General features: G+C 39.2%; 1 protein-coding gene across 1 annotated transcript in view; it reads left to right on the forward strand.

The window, feature by feature from the left end:
* The first annotated feature begins 5,234 nt into the window (after positions 1-5,234).
* The window catches only part of LIN54 (lin-54 DREAM MuvB core complex component), a 61,356-nt gene continuing 46,516 nt past the window's right edge, over positions 5,235-20,074 (forward strand). Inside the window, 2 exon segments of the mRNA XM_088021137.1 lie at positions 5,235-5,364; positions 16,121-16,836. Coding sequence (XP_087877263.1) covers positions 16,153-16,836 — 684 coding nt within the window. The 5' untranslated portion in view covers positions 5,235-5,364; positions 16,121-16,152.

The raw sequence follows: 20,074 nt of genomic DNA on the forward strand, positions 1-20,074 counted from the left end.
GCTTCTCCCTCTGCCTCTGCTGCTCCCCATGCTTATGCTCTTCCCTCCACAAATAAATAAAAAATCTTCAAAAAAAACACAACCAACTTTAATGGAGTATAATTGACATATAATAAAATGCATCCACTTTAAGAATACCCAGTGAGTTTAGGCAGGCCAGGTTTGTCTGCTGAGTTTGTCATAAACTTCATGAAATCCTTTAGTTTTCAAAAATTTTGGATTTTGAAACTGTTGATAAGGGATTATAGATCTGTTATAAAAGAGTTACGTGATAATGGAAAAGAATACAGTGATAATTACACTTATATAGATGTATAAATTGCTTGTATAGCGACATCTGGACTTAATGACAAATGGACTCATGAACCTCTGGGTAATCTTTTGGATACTAAGCTATTTTAAGAAAATTTTATTAACTACTGTATAGTTTGTACCTAACAGTATACCTGGAACATAATAAGTACCCCATAATACATTTCATTTTTGTCTATTGATAATTCTACCCAACTCATACTTCTATACCGCTATCTTTTTTGTTAATTAAAAACATTTTTTGCGGGGCGCCTGGGTGGCTCAGTCGTTAAGCGTCTGCCTTCGGCTCAGGTCATGATCCCACTCCTGGGATCGAGCCCCGCATCGGGCTCCCTGCATGGCGGGGAGCCTGCTTCTCCCTCTCCCTCTCCCCCTGCTTGTGTTCCCTCTTTTGCTGTGTCTCTCTGTCAAATAAATAAATGAAATCTTAAAAAAAAAAACATTTTTTTTTTTAATCTTGAGTAGGATCCATGCCCAACATGGGGCTTGACCTCACGGCCCTGAGATTAAGAGTCATGTGCTCTATCAACTGAGCCACCCAGGTGCCCCACTTTATGATTATTTTTTTAAAAAGATTTTATTTATTTGAGAGAGAGCAGGAGCAGGGGAGAGGGGCAGAGGGAGAGGGAGAAGCAGACTCCCTGCTGAGCAGGGAGAGGGAACCCAACAGGGTCTCCATCCAAGGACCCTGGGATCATGAGCTGAAGGCAGACGCTTAACTGATGGAGCCACCCAGGTGTCCCTTTATGATTATTTTTAATAAGAACCATTTAGTCTCTTCTTTCCAGTATTCAAACCTCTATTTTCTTTTTCCTTATTTAATTACACTTAGCTAGGACACCCTAGAAAACGTTAAATAATAGCTGCTATAGCCCTCCATCCTTGTCGGGTCCCTCCCTGACTTTAATGTGAATGCTTCCCTCATTTCACTCTAAGGTATGAAGTTACTGTTGTTTTCTGGTGATTATCTTGATACATTTAAAGAATGGTCTTTTATTTCTGGTTTACCATAAATTTTTAAATTTGAAATGGCTGTTGAATGTTATACAATGCATCCCTAAAGAATATCATTTGGCTTTTCTCCTTTAATAAATTACCTGAGATTTCTTAGTGTTAAACCACCATTCTTGGAATAAACCATACTTTGTCATGGTATGAATTCTTTTTATTACCACACCACTGTTTTTGATATTTTAATACTCATTTTTCTTTGCAACAAAGTCATAGTGAGAACAGAAGAATTCCTCTCTTTGGGTATTGTTTGTCTTGGGTTTTCATATTAGCGTTATGCTAGCCTTGTGGAATAAACTGAGGAATTTTCTCCCTTTTTGGGATAGTTTCCCTAGAATCCAGCCAGGGTTTGATACCCCATCTCAACTCCCTTCTTCTTCTAGAGGTGTCCACAGTACTAGAGGTGTCCACTAGCTCTCAAGGCTCCTCATAAACTGGACTAATCTACTGATCCCCAACCAAGTCTGTGTATCTTTCAATTTTCTCCCTTTCCTTGCACAGGCCACAGACCCTCTGGCTTCTGAGCCTTTTCTAATTTCATGCCACTTGCCTTGTCATTGGGAGATATGGGTGGTGTTGATTTTTGCAGGACAGAATTAACATTTGAGGTGGGAACTGTGTAGCTGCTTCACACCTCTCACTTCACTTAACCCTCAAAATCCTGGGATTTTTACTTTGTAGATGGGAAAAGGAACCTGATAAATTGCTATACACTAATGTGTGAGGTGCCAGAATTTAAAACAAGGACTGCTTGATTCCAAAGCAACTGCTTCCACTACAACGTAAGTCTCACCTGGTCCATTATGGTCGCTGGCCATAGTCTCTGACGTTGACTTGTATGTCCTCCGTGCTCCGTTGGCAATTATAGACTGTACTACACCATTTGACATTGCCCTCTTTCGTATTTTTTGTTTCGTCTGTGTAGTTCTTGTCTCATACTGCAGTTATTAACTGAATGCCTGTTGATCTGACTCCACATTTAGCTATCTTTTCTTATTTTATAATAAAGGGCATCGACGAAAACAAAAGGAAAAGGTGACTAAATGCAAATAATTTTGATTGTGTTAGTCTTAGCTACACATTGCAAAAAGTCCCTTTCAAAGTAAGTTTAACTCTGCGTGGTCTCCCAAGGACTTTTTAGCGATCCCTGCAAAATCAATGCCTAAAAACAAAGAGAGAGGGCGTTTGTGAATATTGATTTACCCAAGCACATCAAACAATGGCAGTTTGCTGGAAGTCGCACCTTCAGCACTAACTTCCTAACAAGGAAAGCTAGAATAGGAGGCACTCTCAACAGCAGGCGCAACCCGGCTTACCCCCTCCCACCTTCGGCCGTATGGAACTTTCCCTGTGAAAGCTTTGACGGAGCGCTCCCTAAGAGTCACGTGGGGCTGGAGCGTACTCCCGCGCCCTGCGGAATGACGCGAGGCTCGGGTTGCCAAGGGGAGGGGCAAGGCGCCGCGGAAGGGGCGGGGCGAAGGAAGCCAGCCGGGAAGGCGGGGCCGGTGGAGGAGAGGGGCGGGCGGACAGGGGCGCGCTGGCGGGGAGGGCCCAGCGTATTATGGGATGCGGCGGTGGAATGGCGCTGGGCGCGTGATTTTGAACAAACCCGGGTCTGTGTCTCGGAGGCGCCGCCGCCGCCGCTGCTGCTGGGAGCCTAGGGAGCGCGGCGCGAGGAGCAGGCGGCGGCGCCGCCGGCTTTGGTGAGTGTCAGCCCCGGGGGTGGGGACATCTGGGCGGGAGGGCGGGAAGGGGACACCGGCCCCCGCTGCGGGTGGTGGAGCGGGCGGAGGGCGCCGGACCGCCCCCTCTGAGAGCCCGGGCTGGTGGATCGTGGCGGAGAGCGGGAACCTGCGGGCTGGGGGCCGCCGCGCCCTCCTCGGCCGCAAGGGGCGGGAGGATCCTCCCCGCTTGGCCTCTTCCAGCCGGCACCCGGGAGGGCGGCTGTCACCCGGTAGGGCCGGCGCTGGGCCGGCCGCCCGCCCTTCCCGGCAGTCGGGAGGAAGGGTTCCGGCGGCTGTTGACACGCACCTTGCGTGGCCGGAGAAGCCGACTGTGCCCGCCCTGGGTTTCTGGGAACCGGTTTTGCTGCTGTGTCATTTTGTACCAGCCCCTCCTTTCCTTGCTGCCCGCCGCCCCGTTCTTCCTATGCCCCTTTGTATGATCTCTTCGTGTATGTCCGTTTTCCTCGCGAAGCCCACCATCTAAATGTCATAATGTCCCCGAGGTGCACGGGGAAAGGGAGCGGGCCGGGACTTAGCTTGGCCAAGCAACGGTAAACACCAAGCAGAGTGCGGATGGATGGGGCTGGCGGAGGAAAAATAAAGTTTAAACATGAAGAAACTGGGAAGACTTGAGACTCTCAGGCTCGAGCAGGCTACATAGATAAAGAGCGATTGGGCTGGGTGGTAGATAGCACTTGTTTAAAGCCTGAATCTACTGGCTTTTATATGGAGTTGTCATTCAAGAAAGGTAAGGAAATGAAATGGCCTTTTCAACTTCCACCTCACTCTTCTTAGACTAACTTTTAAAACAGACAGTAGAGTGGCCCTGTTCTCAACCTTGAAATTCAATTTGATCATTGCAGGTAGGTCTTTAAGAGTTTATATTGTAGTTCAGTGGTGGGTTTAGAATTCAGCTTTTTGAATGCGCGACTACCAAAGCTTTCTGAAATTAACAAAGATAACCAATTTGATTTTTTGTTTTTGTTTTTTAATTCTGGTCTTGTCGCAAGCCTTGCAGCTTGTGGTTTTGTGTTATTTCTTAGATGATTAAAGAAATGCTTATGTTCTTTTTTAGTTATTAAACCGCATAATGAGAGTAGCTGGTGGGAAAGATGGGTAACAGGTCTTGTTCTAAAGCAAGCTATTTATTTTGTCTGTATTAAATATATCTGTGGTAGATTTTTTTTTCATTTGGTGACAGATCTTAAAAACATTTGGCAAATAATTTTAGTTTAGAGGTATATTTTCTGTACTTTAGAAATTGTTCATGAGTAGGATCAATACATTTTAAACCTTGTTGGGCTTTGACATCTTAAACCAATGACAAATTGGAAGTCACAGTGTTCACGGACAGAAATGATCAGATGAAATCAAGTGGAGAGGGAAAATAGTTCAGAACTTTATTTTTAAAACTATACCACATCTAGTTTTGACCACATCATCAGCATGAGGATCAGTGCCTGTAATTTACAAATGTGTCAGAGATCAGACATGCATATGGAAATGGGCCGTTCTGTCAAAGTAGTGCCGACAGTAGAGGAAAACGTCAGAGTTGGTGAATGACATTAAAGGTCTTTATCATGTTTTTAGTATCTGAAATGAGCAGAGTAAATAAAACGCATTCCATCATCCGTCTCAAGTTGCTTTTCTGAAAATGAAAGAGTTTGGGTTCTTTGTCCTTATGCCGCTTTCCGTGTGGCTTTTGCTCTCCAAAATATTTTTTTGCTCTTCAAAATAAAAATATGCCGGACTTGGGACTCGGCAGGTAGAGGGACTTCCTTTCACGTAGCTGCCGGGCCCGCAGAAGCACCATTTTTCGCTGTGGGGTGAAAGGTCTCGGCGTGGGCTGTGTGTGCGTTTGTATCTCCCTGTGCATTTGAAGGTTGGCGGGGCGGGCGGGAGGTTTCCCCGGATATGTGGGTGTGCGCCTCTCCGGAGGGGAGGGCCGAGGAGGGGAGGAGGAGGAAGGGGGAGGTTACTGGCGGCGGCGGCGGCGGCGGCGGCCCGGGCTCGGGCTGTCGGGGAAGCTGCTGAGCTGTGATGGTGATGACGAGGTGAAAATGGCGGATCTTTCGAAATACAATCCCGGCCCCTGACATACCAGAGGCGGCGGCAGCGGCGGCGTCTCCACCCGGACTCCCTCCCCGGCCCCCCGGTTCCCTGTAGCGCTCCAGTGCGGGCAAACTGGGAAAGGAAGCGGCTGGCCGGAGCTACCGTGCACAGGCAAAACAAGCACCGCCCGGGCTCGGAATTGCCCGGGACCTTCTGGAGCCCCCACCTCGGAGCCGGAGGGAGGAGAAAGCGGCAGCCGCTGGAGGTAGAGGAGAAGGGGGTATCCGAGGGCTTCTCTGCACTGAGATCTCTTTTATTTAGGGGGGTGATGGGGATGGGAGGAATTGCGTTGTGGATCAAGGAATGACTAGTCCAGAGTGCAAAGAATCAGTAGCCTTGTAATGACATCAACATTATTCTATGAGTGTTAAGAGGGCTCGAGTTTGCTCTTATACCTAAGGCTGCTGCTGAGGCCTAGAGGAACCGCTAGCACTTATCATGATTTCCTGACTTAATATTTAAAAACATCCACTGTAGTGGGTGTTGGTTTAATGATGTTCAGTTTATAGGGTTGTATGTTTCTTTAGAGAGGCAGAGCATAGGCATTTTTTTCTGCATTTAAGCTCTATGTCTTAGATCATAGTCTATAACTTGTTAGGGTATGGATGCTCACATTTTTTGAGCATATGGACCAGTTTTGTAACAATTAAAAATATTTTCTTTTTCTTTTATGGCTCTGTCATCTATAGAGTGACCCGTTTGCCCCTGCCATTTGGCAAATAACAGTTGAGATACTGTCAGTCATATTTTATATCCATGTTATTCCCCCCCCTCCCCAATCCATTTCATGCATTTGGAGACTAAAGTTACAGAATATTTTGCAGTATGTAAGCTTTATAATCCAAGTGAAATACAGCTGTGGGAGCTCTCTTTTGGCTCACAAGTTTTACGTTCATTGTTAAGGAAGTTGTGATGGCCTGATGCTCCCACTTGATGTGAGGACACTAAGTTGATAGAGGTGAATTGAGACCTCTGTTTTGTTCTGAATGCTGGACTTGTTAGCTCTTTGTTTAAAGAGCTGGCGCATTGGATTGATTGACTTTATGACCATAGTTTATGGCCATAGTTTAATTTTGTTTGGTTACCTAAAGATCCATGTATGTTTTAGATTGTGCTACAGATCCCTCAGGAGGTCTGTCTGCTTGCACACTCCAGTAGTGTTACTGAAAAGTTACATGTGAGTCAAATTTTTATACATTAATTTGGGGCCCTCTGGTTTTTTCCAGCTTTTGTAGTGGAAGGTTGGGTCAGTGACAGTGAGTATATTAGCCTGAACAGAGAGGTGAATATTTAAGAAATGCCCACTGGTAATGTTTATGATTAGCAGTCATTTCCTTTACCCATGTTTCCTACAAAGAGATGATGTCATGGAATGACATACAATATCGTACATTATGTATTTTATTCAGAGGAGAAATATTTTTGGTATATGTGTGTATATAAATAACTTAGGCATTTGGCTTTCACTCATTAGAAGAATAAGGGACCAAAAAAATTTTAGGGGAAGTAACTGCAGAGGTATTCAGAAACTTTAGTTAATGAGTATTTTGTTAAATATGTGTCTGATGTTCTTGTATTATCCAGTAGGGATTTGGTTTTGTTTTTTCTTACAGCTTTTCTGTTGCCATTATTTGGTACATGTTAACTAGCTTCTAAGTTAGTAGTAAAACTCAGAATTTAAAAAGTAATTAAAATAAAGAGGGAGAGTAAAATGCTTTTTCCATTGGCTTTTTCTTTTAATCACAGAGGACTATTGTCTTTTTTTGTGATTCTTTGTGATTGTCTTTAAAGGCCAGTTTTCAGATTGTTATGGTTAAAACAATTGTCTATTAGGGCACCTGAGTGGCTCAGTTGGTTGGGCGTCTGCCTTCGGCTCGGGTCATGATCTGACGGTCCTGGGATTGGGTCTTGCATCTGCCTCTGCCTCTCTGTCTCTCATGAATAAATAAATAAAACCTTAAAAAAAAACACAATTGTCTATTAATAATTAGAAGCGTATTAGAAAGAAATGAAGGAGGACTTATGCCACCAGAGAAAATCTAGTGTCTTTTTTGGGGAAGAGGAGCATTATGGATTTTCAGTATTTATAACAAGTGTTGCTATTGGGTATTTCTTATGTGTCACATACTGTGCTAGGGATAGGGCATATCTCAGTATCATTGCCTCAGGAAATTTTCAGTTTAGGAATTGTTGGGAAGTAAAATTGGAAGGATGGATTGGGTAGAGCTTTAATGCAGAAGGCCCTGAGAGTTACAGAAGATTATTTAAAACAGGAGAGTGACAGCCTCAGAGATGCACTCAAGGGAGTTAAATTCTGTGGTTTTTACAGAGACTGTGTTGTAGGTTGGAGGAAACAGAGGTAAAAGTACCATACCAGGTTTCAAACTCTGAAGATTTGGAAATTCTTGGTTGCAGTGGGAAGGAGACATTGTGCAGGTGTAATCTGCCTGGTGTATGCCAGATCAATAGTTCTATGGAGAGACATCAAAGATGATGAGATCTTAAGCCCTGTCATTTGACAGAATATCGAAGGCCATAAAAAGCTAATTTAGTTGGAGAAAGAGGAAAAGAATTTTCATTTGAGTTCGAGTATACCACATAAAACTATTTTCATAGTAACCCTGCAAGTAAACGGAGGCTTAGTGAGATTACTGTTTAGGGTTATGTGTTAAACAACTAGAAGAGCCAAGATTTGGAAATGGATCTTTCTGATTTGAATCCCTGTGTTTTGTCTACCATGTTAGTCTTAAGCATGAATAATATATATAGTCCCCCCTTTAAACAGAAAAAAAATATTGTGGGTCCTTATATTGGCCTAAATAGTTTTATTAAAATATTTAATTTTTAGGTGTATATAAATATAAATTCCTTATGTTTATTGCTTTTATGTAAGGATAAAACACAAGTAGATTTATAAATTAAATATAAACAAAACTATAAAGCCAGTAAAACAAATTAAATTTAGGGTAATGGATGATGTTGTTTTGCTGAAATAAATTCTTTGCATAGTAAATATACTATTGCCTGCCTTGGCAAGGTGTGCAGTTTTCTATATACTATACATCCTGTGATAATCCATTTCCTACACCACTTTTGTGCATTTGAATGCTGCAAAGCTTTCCTCCTTAAATCACAGATGCTTTGGCTTTCACTTGGCACAAATATATCATTTACCTTATAAGACTCTTCTGTGCCTTTTTTTTTTTTTTTTTTAGCCCACCCTAGTTCTAGTACCATTGATTATGGATATGAGGTAGTTATTCAGATGATCCAGAATACACTGTTTAAAACATATTATCAAAATGAAAATACAAATTTTTCGAATCTTCCTCAGGACTCATGGCTTATAGTCCACTGCTCCCAGTTTAGTTTGAGAAATGTAGTTATATACTAAGTTTTTGAGTTGTCAACCTTTGATTTTAGAAATCAGAGCTAAAATCCAAATGGTGTAGTTAACCAGTTAGTCTGATGGTAAGCTCTAGGTACAAAAGTATAGTTCTTAAACACTCAGATATTTTTGTCTAATCTAACAAATTACTCATCTGTAATATGGTGATAGGTCACCACTTCATAATGTCATATGCAAGAATGAAACACTTGAACAGTTGTTCATCCTGGTTGTCCTTCACCTGTATAAGAAAGTAACAGTGTTTTAGCACTGATAATATTCCATGTGGAACTCTTAAGAGATTTAAAAGCATAGAGCATTTGCCATTTCTATCTTACATTATTTTTTATGTTGTATTTATTTATTTTAATCACTGTCCTAAGTCAGACCCTCCATTTATCTCTGTCTTGAACTAATTACTCTAATAGCCTTCTAACTTGTCTCTCTGCCTCCAGTCCAAAAAAACACTGAGATGAAGTTAATCCTCCCAAAGTATAACTGTGATCACGCCATTCTTCTATTGATTTCTAAGCTTTGTTAGGGCAAGGTCTTCGGTTAATTACCCATAATGCCCTTCACAAAGTTGGGAAGTAATAAATATTTGTTAATTAAATGACTGATAAAAATTATAAACTAGTTAAAAATTAAGAGAACTGTTTCAATTTAAGATGGAATGTAATTGCAGAGAGTATTGGTTAAAAGCTAATTTTGAGTATTTAAAAACTTATTTGAAAAGGAGTTTCTCAGTTTGTGCCTTGTGAGTTTATTTTATTTGAAGTGTTGTGAAGTCTCAGCATTATATAAACCTGTCTTACTCCAATAGACAAACCAAAATTATCTTGGTAAATAATGCTTGGATTGGTAAATAATGCTAGAATTTTAGATGATACCCCTTCCCCATGATTAATTATTCCTTCTTCAAGTTTGTGTTGAAAGGTTATTATTTGGCAGCTCAGTTCTAGGCACTGGAGATAGGGGATCTAGTGATGAAGACAGACAAGTCCCAGTCCCTGTGGAGTTTGCATTCTAAAGAAGTAGGGGTAGGGCAGGAAGAATCAGACTTTCTGATTGTGATAGATGCTATGATGGAAATACCAGGGTAATGTGATAGAATGCTTAGGGCAGTGGAGATGAGTGTGGGAGTGGTATTTTAGGTAGATCTTAAAATGTAATACAGTTGAGACAAATATAGAAATCATTAGATTTTCTGAAATCAGTGAATCTTTAACACTCAGTAGATTTAAACCATTCCACCATGTTCAACTGTGAGGAGGAAAAACTCAGTGTATTTATTCCAGAATCATACTTTGCCTTTAGAACTTTGTTTTATGAGCAAAAAATATTGGAGGCAGGCAGAATATATTGTATGTTCTGTCTTCTTTCCTACCATACCTTGCCAGGTAACCCCTGTAAAGATGAGGTGAAGTAAAGCTCCTCAGTCCCTAGTGGCTTGTGAAAATCCTCTCTTTTCTTAGAGTGGTCCTCAACACAGTGATGATGAGGTTGCATGTGCTAGTACATATCTTCCATTCCTAAGGGATAAAATTAGAGTGATGATTCATGTAGCTGCATGGCCAAACCCTTTCCTGCCATGCCCACAGCTCCTTTTGAAAGTTTCTTTTAGCACAGGCCACCATGCCTTGCATGTGACCCTGATTGAAACAGATACAGATGTCTAATCGTAAAGCAGTTATCATAGTCTGCTCGGTGGCTTTGAGGTGTGCTGGCTCCAGAATTCTGCACAATCTGACACTACATAGAGACTGGCCAAACCGATCAGATCTTTTCTTCTTAGAAGTTTGAACTTTACTCCTAATTCAAGGGAGACTCTAGTCATGTAATTCCTAGTCTTTTTTAACAGGACAAATAAAAAGACATGTTATTCTGAATAGCAAGGTTCAAAATATATGAAGCAAAAAAATGCACAGACGGAGAGAGATAGACAAATCCACAGTCATACTTAGGGATTTTTAACAGCCTTTCTCAGTAATTGATAGAAGAAAAGGTAACAATATAGAACATATGAACTACACTATCAACCAACTTGATGTAATTGACATTTGTAGAATACTCCCTCAGCAACTGTAGAATACACGTTCTTTCCAGGTGCACATGCAGTGTTCACTGAGATAGACCATATACTAAGCCATGAAACAAGTCTCAAATTTCAAATGATAGAAATGTTGTAGAATATTACATTCTTTGGCAATAATAGGAGTAAATTAGAAATCGATAATAAGGGGCGCCTGGGTGGCTCAGTTGTTGGGTGTCTGCCTTCGGCTCAAGTCATGATCCCGGCGTCCTGGGGTCGATCCCCGCATCAGGCTCCCTGCTCCACGGGAGGCCTGCTTCTCCCTCTCCCTCTCCTTGTGTTCCTTCTCTCGCTGTCTCTCTGTCAAATAAAAAAAAAAAAAAAGAAATCGATAATAAGGTAGAAAATGCCCAGATAGCACACTTCTTTATTTTTCTGTGTGTCAAAGACAAAATCACAAGGAATATTAGAAAACATTTGCAATGAATGGTAATAAATTGAAAATAAAATGACATTAGTAGAATGCAGCTAGAGGTTTGGGGCAAATTTTTAATGTTAAATATTTATTTTAGGAAAGAAGAAAGGTTTAAAATCAATGATCTAAACTGAGGGTTTTAGACATACTTTTGGCTTTGGAGGCCATGTAAATCTGGTATATGTTTATGTATATACTTTTTTTCCCCCTCAGCTATTTAAAATGTAAAAACCATTCTTAGCTGGAGAGCAATAAACAGACTATAGGCCTGATACGGTCTGTGGACTATAGTTTACTGAACCCTGATCTGTGCTTCCATCTTAAGCTTCTGGAAGAACAAATTAAACCTAAAGCAAGCAGAAGGAAGGAGATAAAGATAAGAGTCAATTAAACAAAAAATGGAGAAAGAATTGAGAAAATCAGTGACGCCAAAGTGGTTCTTTGAAAAGATCAATAAAATTGATAAATCTCCAGGCAGACTGATGAAAAAAAGGAGAAAACAAATTACCAAAATGAGGAATGAAGAGTTGACATTTCTACAGACATTAATATAAAATAATATTATGTATAATTTAATGCTAATAAATTTGGCAACTTAGAGGAAATAGACATAGTCCGTGGAGGACACAAACTGTCAAATATCAAAGGTTGCTGAATAACTGGAACAACTCTACATCTGTTAAGGAAATTGAATTTATAGTTAAAAACAAGAAATCTTTATGTCTAGATGGCTTCATTGGTGAGTTCTGACAAACATTTCAGGAAGAAAGAGTAACAATTCTATGCTGACTTTTCCTGAAGAGGAGGCAACATGCCCCAACACATTTTATTAGGCTAACATTATCCCCAGACAGCCACTATACACCAGTATCTTTCATGAGTATAGACAAAAATGCTTAACAAAATATTAGGAAATATAATTCAGGAATTTATACGAAGTATAATACATCATGACTGAGTAGGGCTTATTTCAGGAATGCAAAATTGGCTTAATAATAAAAAATCAATATAATTCAAAGGCTAAAAGAGAAAAGCCGTGTGATTATCTCAATAGCTACAGAAAAAGCATATGCTAGAAATACCCATTTATGATTGGGGGAAAAAAATCCCACCCAACTTTGCAAACTAGAATATAAGTAAGCTTCCTCAACCTGGTAAAGGGAATTTATGAAAAACCCACAGCTAACAAGTAAGATTGGGACCAAGGCAAAGATGTCTGCTCTTACCACTTTTATTCAACATTTTGCTGGAGGTCCCAGACAGTGTAGTAAGGCAAGGAAAAGAAATAAAAGACACGCTGATTGGAAAAGAAGAAACATAGATGTTATATTCAGACAACGTGGATTGTGTTTGTAGAAAATCCTAAGGAACTTACATCAAAAAGCTACTAAAATTAATAAGTGAATTTACCTACGTTGTAGGCTACACAGACAATATGAAAAAAACCCAGTGGTATTTGTATATACTAGCAGCAAACAATTGGACAATAGAAAAAAAAGACCATTTGCAATGAATCAAAAAGCATGAAACTCTTAGGGATAAATTTATGTGCAAGACCTGTATACTTGAATTATAAAACATTGCTGAGATAAGTAGAGAGACACAGGTTGGGAGATAAGTTTTCCATTGGTCTTTGCAAGAGAGGCAGTGACTGTCTTTTTAAATAATCATTTCTAGGATGTTTGTATAGCATACAGCCTTGAATGATAGATATGGTGATTCCTGCTGCAGCCAAGGGCAGATTTGCTTGTTGTGCAGTATAATAAAGATAATATCTTCCTGTGGACAAAAGGGCAGGTGTGCTTCAGCCCATTATAAATGAACCAGGTTCTCTGAGCTCAGGGTTATGAGTTGTGATACAAATCCCCTGCCTACACAGCATCTACCTGGGCCTCTCCGTGTCTACCCTGTGGGACTTTCAGGCAGCGGGAAGAACTCATAGACACATGATGGTCATGTTCCTTGCTGTGCTGTAAGAAGTCATCTGCGTTTCTACCTAGGACTCCAGTGTGGTCTGCCAGTATCTGTGAAATGGTAACAGGATACTTTGTTAGCTTACAAAGAGGGTCTAAAATCTCAGATCCCTCACAGTTCTTGGCAGTTTGGGCCATGGAAATGGAGTCCTGACAGAGACATAACTTTCTGAAAAAGGAAGATGACAGCCGTGTGGGTTAGGTTAGGGGATATGAAAAGACTCTGGCATCTGGTAGTGAATGCTGTCACTCAAGTGGTGGGCAAGGGTGGCAGGGGGAATAAGTCTTCCAGTGTTCTACCTCTTAATGGATATTTAGGGGCTGAACTGAGAGCCCAAATGGTGCTTTGGTTGTTGTACATTCAACTTCATAGCCCCATCTGAAAGGCACTGTGGCTGTAGCTGCTGAGTTAAGGAGTCCCCAAAGCTGAGATAATGATAATGGTGTCAGAAATAGGACACCAGAAATGGCGTCAGAGGATATAGAATTTGGATGTATTAGAAGTTAGTTTAGTTGAGTTGTAACTGTGAGTACTTGAAACTGAAAGTAAATGCACTGCCAGACCATTAATCTCCTTCTGGGACCTGACTTCTCCCTCCTCCTACACCTTGACTTCAGGTGCTTTAAGGAGAAAGATGAATACAGATTGGGCAAAGATCTCCTTTTCCTTAAGGGGGAACCAAAGGCCATAGCCACATGTCCAAATATGCTGGGGGAACTTCAGGGAGAGCAAGGAGTCAGACTTCTGTGGTTGTGTTGGACACTGGCACTCTGCCAGTTCTGTGGGGGATGGAGTGTGCTAGATGCGACTGATGGGGCTTGGACAAGGTTTGCAGTAGGGAAAGGAAGCTAATGTGACAATTGTGGGTTGGGCCCTTTGTTGTTGTGTACTGTTTCCATTGCTGAAGGTATAATTGGTGTTGTTTTTACATGCCTACTTTAAATTCCCATAAATGTCAGAGGGGATTCTCCTGATCAGAAAGACCTGTATGTAGAGAAGTGCTAGTACTTTGGGGTCTTAAAACGCTAGTAATTCCTTTGAGCTTCAAGTTATTGTGACTGGTGATTTTATAGTGTATAAAAAGAACTTATCCAACTCAGTAAGAAGACAAAAAAGCCAGTATTTTTTTAAAAAGGGAAAAGATTTTAACACTTTTCAAAAGAAGATATACAAATACACTGCATATATGAAAAAATGCTCAGCATTGTTAGTCATTTGGGCATTGCAAGTGAAAACCACAATGAGATACCACTTCACACCCATTAGAATGGCTGACAGTACCAATTGTTATCGAGGATGTGGTGTGGGTGGAACTCTTGCACATTGCTTGTGGGTGTATACAATGTTGGGAAATAGTTCAGCAATTTCATGGAAAGTTAAAAATAAATTTACCTTATGACCCAGCAAGTCCACTTCTTGGTATTTATTCAAAAAATATGAAAATATGTATCCATAACAAGCTTGAACTTGAATGTTCATAGCAGTTTATGAGAGTCCCAAACTGGAAACAATTTCCAAATATCCACTCACAGGTGAATGGATAAACAAATCATGGTAGATTTGTATGATGGAATATTACTCAGCAATAAAAAGGAACAGAACTCCTAGTAAGTGAAGGAATAAAGATAAATCTCAACATGCTCAGTGAAAAAGCTCATTTATATGATTCCTTTATGTCCTGAGTACATAATATATGATTCCATTTATGTGAAGTTGTAGAATGGGCAAAAAGTCAAAACTATAGTGATAGAGCAGCTCAGTGGTTGTGTGGGGTGGGATTTTTAGGGTAGGGGATTGACTGTAAAGGAGTAGACTTGTTTTTTCTTCATTTAAAAATACCAGTGGTAAAAATTTAAGGCAGTGTAATTTTGTGATTAAAATTGTGAACTTTGGTATTATAAAACATACCCTGATTTTGAGTCTGGGCTCTATCATTTACTAGTTATGTGACCTTGGCAGGTTTTTTTAAGCTAAGTTTCTTCATCTGTAATGTGGGAGTGGTAATGATACTATCTCGGAATTGTGAGGATTAATTATGCCATCATTGGTATATAGCAAGCATTCAATAATGATTAATTTTGGCACTATTAGTATTTGTCAGTGATAATAGTAATTTGGTGCTCATGTCTGTTATTCTTAATCTCAGAATGGGTATTTTTGTTTTGTATTTTAAAAAAGGGAAGAAAAGGAATTGCTGATTAAGTTTCTATGGATCTTTAATGTTGTATGGGCAAATAACATTATTATTTAGTCAGTCATGAACATGATGCACTCTCTTTAATATGTGAAGATAATGGTACTGACTCCTTCATTAGAAGTTCTGCATAACCTTTGACTAAAATCATCACAGTTCTCACTTGTTCATAATCTGCTTTATTATTATTATCACCACTTTTTTTGTAATGGGACTGGTTCCCTTTTTGACATTTTAAGTGGCTATGGAGGATTTGAGAATCTTCTTTCCAAATAAAGGGTTTTTTTGGTCTGAAGCTAATTGATCAAACTTGAGCCAAATAAGTCATTTAATCTGTACTTGTTGAGGTGGATTACTCTAGAACTCCTTTAACATTAATTTGAATATTTAATGGATTTTTATAGATGGCAAACTACCCTCATCTTAGGACCTAGCTCCCTGGAGATTTGAAGATATTTTCCAATATTTGTTTACATTTAAATCTTTCTTTATATGAATCGGCAGTTTTCAAGTCTACAATAGGAAAAAAAAATAACTGGCAAGAAATAAGATGATCAGACATGTCAAAGACTGAAGAGTTTTATGAGTGGGCATTGGAAAGGAGTTTCATGTAATTATGTGACTTATTGTTGCTTGAATGCAGTATACTTTTGGATTGAGACATGGCGAATGAGAATATTTGCTTCTAGTTTTGTGTCCCAAATGACTTATATTTCAGATTCTTGAAGGTTGAGAGTGTGTTGAAGTGGTTTAGGCCAAATAGATATCAGGAATATCCTTCATTCAGTTATACATCAGCAACAGATGATTATTTTGTCACTTGCACTTTTTTGAATAATTTTATTCTTAAATCTGTTTTGAAAACTAGTAATTTATTCATTTTCAACTTTTATTGCAGTGCCTGATCAACTTTCTAGCAGGAGAACGATCATGGAGGTGGTGCCAGCTGAGGTGAATAGTTTGCTTCCAGAGGAGATAATGGACACTGGTATAACTTTAGTGGATGATGATAGTATTGAGGCTGTTATTGTTTCATCCCCAATTCCTATGGAGACAGAACTGGAAGAAATTGTCAACATAAATTCTACTGGTGACTCTACAGCCACGCCCATTTCCACGGAACCAATCACAGTGTACAGTAACCACACTAACCAAGTTGCAGTGAATACCACAATTACTAAAGCAGATTCTAATACCACAGTGAAACCAGCTTTTCCAAGTGGCCTTCAAAAACTTGGTGCTCAGACTCCTGTGACTATATCAGCCAATCAGATTATTTTAAACAAAGTATCACAGACATCAGATCTTAAACTTGGCAATCAGACCCTTAAACCAGATGGACAGAAGTTAATTTTAACAACTTTGGGCAAGTCTGGTTCACCAATTGTTTTAGCACTACCCCATAGCCAACTACCCCAGGCTCAGAAAGTTACAACTCAGGCCCAGTCAGGAGATGCTAAATTGCCACCGCAGCAAATTAAAGTAGTTACCATTGGAGGGAGGCCAGAGGTGAAACCTGTCATTGGTGTCTCAGCATTGACCCCAGGAAGTCAACTGATTAATACTACAACTCAGCCCTCTGTGTTACAGACCCAACAGTTAAAAACAGTACAGGTAAAAAAAAAAAAAAGGGGGCTTATTAATTGAAATGCATGTTAAAAATTAAATTGATTCATAGTTGTGTTTGTAGGGTGATTAAATGCATAGTTGTTACTGAATTCTTTTGAATGTTGCTTTTAGTAATTGTGTGGTTTCTTTTTCGTAAAATTTGATATGTCTAATGCTTTGAAAATGTTTGCTAGAGAACTTAGAGCAAACTTAATTTTTGTTAAATTTCAACCTAGTGTATTTATAGCTCTTTACTCATTTTTAAATGCTTTATTCTTAGTAGTAGTTTGATTGCAAGTATGCTCTGCTGGTATAAAGATACCAGACTTGCTGCTGGGCTGTCAAAAAATCATTCAGACATAATTTTTTTCAGTTAACAGATGGCCAAAGTCTAGGAAAACTTGCTGCTCTGAGAAATCCTTGGAGCCAGCAATAGTACATACTAGCCCGCGTGTGCCACCTCTTTGCAGTTTCCTGTCCACTGCCATCACTCATGTTTGCAGTGTGGAAAAGGCAGTGTCACGTGATGGAAGGTAACATATTGGCTTTAGAATTGGACCAACTGGATTTGAGTCACTTCTATGATACCCTACCACCTGTGGAACTTTGGATCGGTTACTTCTCTGAGTTTTTGACTTTAGCTGGAAGATGGCTGTTTGATCATGATGAAATACATAGTAAAAGATAGTACTTAATGTAGTTCTCAAAACTTTGAGGATCCTTCAGAATGGTGCCTATTAGTATGAATAGGATCCTAAGATAGAAGGTTAATAGAACATATATTAAATGGTTCCCAGTTTTTCATGTTCACATAGGCCTTTTTAGGTCATCACTGCTCTTAAAATAAAATGATCCTCTTAAGATCAGGAAACACAAATACATTCCCTGCTTGAAAGTTTCACCTCTCAGAAAAAAAGGAGCAGGCATGACTTAGAGAACTGGTGCAGGTACATAAGGAAATAGGAAGATGTGGGGAACTACCTGTGCTTAGCTGATGTTAGAAATAATGATGTTTTGGTTATTATGTTGGCAGAATAATTAGAAATTTATTTTTCATGGGCTTTTTTTTTTTTTAAGCTTTTGTTTTTAAGTGATCTCTACACCCAACGTGGGGCTTGAACTCACAACCTCGAGCTCAAGAGTTGCACACTTTTCCAACTGGGCCCAACCAGGTGTCCCTCATGGGCTTTTTATTTAAGCACTTTGTTTGATTTCTCAAACCTTATAATTTGCCCATATCCCTCCTGCCACTATTAAATATTCAGCGCTCTTTCCTTTCTTGATTTTTTTTAAAGACGTTATTTATTTGAGAGAGAGAGGGCACGAGCAAGGGGAGGGGGAGAGGGAGAAGCAGACTCCCCACTGAGCAGGGAGCCCAACATGGGGCTCCATCCCAGGACCCTGGGATCATGACCTGAGCCAAAGGCAGATGCTTAACCAGTGGAGCCACCCAGGCGCCCCTCTTTCTTGTTTATTATCATCTCTCACTTATCTCTGACTTCCTTTTACTACTTTTGGTGAGAATCTCTTGAATGAGATAAACTGTCCCCATCAAGCATCTTGTCCTCAGCTTGTTTTTTAAATCAGTTTTGAAACTTGTTTTTATTAGTTTACCATAGTTTATCTGGCTTTGGGAATCATAACCACGTTCACAATAAATTAATAATGAAAACCAGAATGTCATTTTTTTTCATTTACTAGAGCAATGTATACATGCTATTTAATGACTAGTTTACTTGTATCCACAAGTTTTCTACTATAATCCCCTAACTACTGACAATGAAAGCGAAGACTGGGATCTAATTCTTAGAACTTCTTTTATTATTGTTACTTTTATAAAACCTGACTATTTATGAAAAAAGGACTATCATTTATTTATTTGAGAGAGAGAGAGAAAAAGCACAAGTGGGGAGAGGGAGAAGCAGACTCCCTGCTGAGCAGAGAGCCTGACACGGGGCTCTATCCCAGGACCCTGGGATTATGACCTGAGCTGAAGGCAGACACTTAACCGACTGAGCTACCCAGGCACCACCCCCAAAAGAACTTTTATTTAAAAAAAAAACTAACAAAAATAAAAGAAACCCCATTTAGAATATCATTCCACTTGTCCAGTTTTTAGGCACCTTAAATCTTTCAAACTCCAAAGTAACCTACAAAGCTCTAAAGCACAGAAAAAAACAAATAAGCCACACATTTATGTTTCCTCTTTAGGCAACAGAATATTTGGTTTAGTATTACACAGTGTATATGATTCTCTGGTTTTTTTCCTAGACAATCCTCAGCGTTGTCTTACGTTTAATCAGAGTATTGAAACTGTTAGGGTATGGACAGCAGGTAAGGGTGGAAGAAGGAGACCCATCTTGAAAAATGAAGGAAAGAGGTGACAGTTGAGGCCAGAGGCAGTAACAAAGATGTATAGTTACACTTAATTACAGATATATAAACACTTTCCCATATTTCTTGTGTATAGTATATAAGAGTAATTAATAACTAACAGTCTGGAACAACATAACTCCTTATTAGTTCCTGAACCAATACAATACAGTGCCAGTAATTACCTGCATGTATTATTTGAGCATATATTTGGCTATCTTATTTGTAAAATTCCTTTTTTGATTCATTTTTGTCTTTATCTGCTGATTACATAAATTTGTTAAAAGTAATACTTTATGCTTTGTTTTACTTGATAAAGTGATTTTGTTCTAGAGTAGTTTAGAATTTAATGATGCAAAAAGTATGGTTCTTTGAGGGAACTATAAATCATTATTTTTAGCAATGTGCCACTAAAGAAACATAACCACAAGGGCAAATTGAAATTGTTCATTTAAATAATTAATGTATTATTTATCAAATCAATCAATTGATCAAAATCAATGCTTTTGATTGTATTGTTTACATTTTTTTTCCTGATTGGTAAGTATTCATATAGTCATATGATCATGAAAATCAATTAAAAATAGGGAAATACTCTAAGCTCCTAATCTTTACTTTAGAGTTAAGAATATTTAAAAAAAAGAATATTTATTACAAGACATGGGTTTCTAAGAACATCAATACTTTTTCCTTTTGTGATTATTAGTAGTAAGTCAATAGATGATATATTTTGACATTTTGGAATTTTAGACCTGTAAACACAGTTGGGAAATATATTCATTCCCTTTATGTCTCCCAAATTGCATCAATTTTTTGAAGTATAGTCATACATTTATTTGGGTATATCAGTTTTGCAAGCTGGGTATTTTTT

Source organism: Eumetopias jubatus, unplaced genomic scaffold (assembly GCF_037043125.1).
Source record: "Eumetopias jubatus isolate StellerSeaLion01/CBP00866 unplaced genomic scaffold, mEumJub1_p1.0 scaffold_2, whole genome shotgun sequence".
NCBI lineage: Eukaryota > Metazoa > Chordata > Mammalia > Carnivora > Otariidae > Eumetopias > Eumetopias jubatus.